This window comes from Muntiacus reevesi, chromosome 9 (assembly GCF_963930625.1).
Source record: "Muntiacus reevesi chromosome 9, mMunRee1.1, whole genome shotgun sequence".
Taxonomy (NCBI): domain Eukaryota; kingdom Metazoa; phylum Chordata; class Mammalia; order Artiodactyla; family Cervidae; genus Muntiacus; species Muntiacus reevesi.
This window is the reverse complement of record NC_089257.1, coordinates 13,546,248-13,549,588: the sequence shown is the minus strand read 5'-3', so window position 1 is coordinate 13,549,588 and position 3,341 is coordinate 13,546,248. Positions and strand designations below refer to the sequence as shown.

Sequence of the window (3,341 nt, the reverse complement as noted above, 5' to 3'; positions counted from 1 at the left end):
CTTGTGTGTGGTGGGACAAACCAAAATTTTCTATCATATATTTAAAATTTTTTTTTCTGAATTTTGTAATGAGCTCTATTAATTCTTAAAAAGATTGCATTATTTAAGAGAGAAAAATGAGAAAATATTTCCCTGATTAAATAAATTTACAGTATTAGTTTTAGATTAACTCATCATATAGAACATATAGCTGTAATCTCAATAAAGATATTTATACCCTAAAAGTATACATACTTTCCACAAGAAATTGTGGAAATCATAAAAATGTATTTCAAACTAAATATATAATTTGAACTAATAATATGAAAGCATTATATATATATGTATATATATTATGATCACTGGACCTATTTAAATAAAAAATGTTTTTCATCACAACCAAGTTATTCAATCTAAGGAGACATTTACTACAGTTAAAAAAAATCACAAGTGACTTTCCTGGGAAAGAGCATTTCTTCAAGAAAAAGATACATTTCCTTGCTGCCTCATTTTCTTTTTCTGATCCATAGCTTTTTCAGGGCATTTTGCATCTCTCCATTTCTCAGTGTATAGATCAGAGGGTTCAACATAGGGGTGATGATGGTGTAAAACACCGCCAAGTATTTATCAATGGGTAAAGTGGAAGGAGGTCTCACATACAGAAAAATACAGGGCACGAAGAGGAGGACCACCACAGTGATGTGGGAGCCACAGGTGGACAAGGCTTTGCGCCTCCCTTCCTGACTGAGATCCTTCAGGGAGCGCAGGATGACCCCGTAGGAGAGGAGCAGGAGCGTGAAGAGGACCACGCAGATGGCCCCATCATTGGCCAGCACCGTGAGGGCAATGATGTGGGTGTCAGTGCACGCGAGCTTTAACAAGGGGTACATGTCACAGACGAAGTGGTCAATGACATTGGGGCCACAGAAGGGGAGGTCGTAAACAAAGAGAATATGGACAACAGCGTGTACAAACCCACCAACCCAGGGCAACAGCAGCAGCAGAACACGCACTCGCTGATTCATGACTGTCAGATCATGCAAGGGCTTGCAGATGGCCACGCAGCGGTCATAGGCCATGACCACCAGGAGTAAAATCTCAGCACCACCAAATAAGCGCTCCGTAAAAAGCTGGGTCATGCAAGCTCGAAATGAAATGGTTTTCTTCTCGTAGAGTAAGTCTACAATCACATTTGGGGTGACCGTAGTAGAGTAAAGAGCATCCATAAGCGATAAGTAGCCAAGAAAGGAGTACGTGGGGACGTCGAGGGCTGCGCTGAGCACCACAGTCAGGGCGATGAGCAGGTCGCCGACCACCGTCACGGTGTAGGTGAGCAAGGGCGTGACTAATAATGCTTCCTGACCCTGGGGCTCTGAGTGAGCCCAAGAGGACACACTCAGTTACACTGCTCCTTGCTTCCACAGCTGCTTCTAAACGCTCTTTCAGAGCTCAGGCAAAACTACCTGCAAATGTAGTTAGTATTGATATGACTGACTTCTCCACATCTTAAGATAATTTGTTCAATCATTGAACAAATAAGCTATCTGGTTTATTATGTTCTGGTATTTTTCAGATATTATAATACAAGGCATATTGAAATGTTGTCCCTAAACTCGGCACTCTTACACACTAACAGGAAGGCAAGTAATTAGAGATATATGTGGGAGAAGGACTCAATATTAAAGAAATGAGCTGCCACAGCTAGCTTTCCTTCTGGAAGTTAATTAAATTGTACATTAGCTAATATCTTATACAAAAGTAAAAATTGATTGAAGGTTTAATAAAAAAGTAAAGCAAATTTACTTCCTATTTATTTTCCAGTTTTTAAAAAAGAAAGTTACTTTCTACACTATAGGAATGGAAGAATCTTCTTAACCAATCACTAAATCCCCAATGGACATATTTGATAATTTCAAATTATTTAAAGAATTTAGGAAATGCTACCAAAACACAAATAGACAAAGTTAGCTTGAAGAAAGATTTACATGTTAGAGGATATGCACAGAGTTAGTATCTAAAATTGAAAAAGATCTCCAAACAATTAAATAATAAAAAATAAAATTATAAAATAAATTAAAATATTAACTAACAATTAAAGGAATAATACCCCTGAAAGACCAACAAACATATAATATGATGCTGAAGCTCACCTCTAAACAGAAAGTTAGTTCTTGAAGTCACAATTTTCTTACCACAGTATTTGCTTGATTTCTTGAAAATTAAATCAGTCAAGGTCTGCAGGTGCTATCTCATTTTTTTTTTTTTTTTGCATTTTCTAACAGATTAGCAGGCTGTGTTTAGAGAACTTATAAATTGAAGCTATGATCAGATTTACAAATATCTGCTCATGAAAATATCCTCAAATCATTACTCTTGAAAATAATTTCTAAGTATAGTTTATCTTTGAGTAGGATAACTTATTCCAGATTATTAGAATATGAAATTATCCAAAAAGAATACTACAGTCAATCTTCACATACTAAATAATCACAAAGGATTCCTAACATGGTTGATGAAGAAAATTACAAAGGAAAGCTTCAAAGATTAATTCTCATCCCATCAAGTGCTCTTGCAAAATGTGAGATCTCATTCAGAATGTTGTCTCTAAATACACTTCTTGGGTCACCTGCATAAGCAGAGCTCCACTCGGTCCGTGTTCTGGGCTCCGGTACCTTCTTTCTTGTCCTCCATGCACCGATGCCTTCTCTGGGAACATGGGAAGCAAGATATAGGCAGCATCACTAGACCTTGAACTGGTTCCATGTGACCAACTCTCCATGCTTTCAGGAAAACTGATTCATCTCAATCCTTCATCTCAGTTCATTTCAAGTTGTTAGGATTTTCAAAATGAATATGAATGCCCTTTTACCTAAGGAACTCTGAATCTTGATTGTGAAAGGAGAATACAAATTTTCACTGTTGGCAGGATTTATCCTGATAACAAACAAATGTTAAATCAACATTTTAATCAGAGAGAAAGAAAACTCAAATTGTGTAAGAATTTGCTGTTTGTGTTTTACAAAGTAGAAGTAAAATTGTGAAATAACCTTTGTGACATTTTAATTCTGAATCACTTATTCTGTCCTATCTTCATGCAGTGTTGATGAACTCTGTGTTTCCTGAAGGATGGAGAATAATTTCACATATATACATTATCACGTTTTGAGTCCATCATTTCAATTTGAGAAGAAAGCTCTCATGAAATTACTGCTACAGGCACCTCAAGTCAGGGCAAAGGACTGTACATAATTCATCTACATTTAAGTTCAGCAGATACAATGGCTAAAGCATTCAGTTGGTGCATCTCCATGGATGAGTCTCAGCTAATTAAATACATTGGGACCTTAGTCATAATTTTGCAG

General features: G+C 36.7%; 1 protein-coding gene across 1 annotated transcript; it reads right to left on the bottom strand.

The window, feature by feature from the left end:
• Positions 1-485: 485 nt before the first annotated feature.
• Positions 486-2,670, bottom strand: LOC136175694 (olfactory receptor 4A15-like). Its single transcript, XM_065945939.1, has 2 exons — positions 2,652-2,670; positions 486-1,351 (listed from the first exon to the last, which is right to left on the bottom strand). Exons 1-2 carry the CDS (start codon positions 2,668-2,670, stop codon positions 486-488), a joined length of 885 nt encoding a protein of 294 aa, XP_065802011.1.
• Between the last annotated feature and the right edge of the window lie 671 nt (positions 2,671-3,341).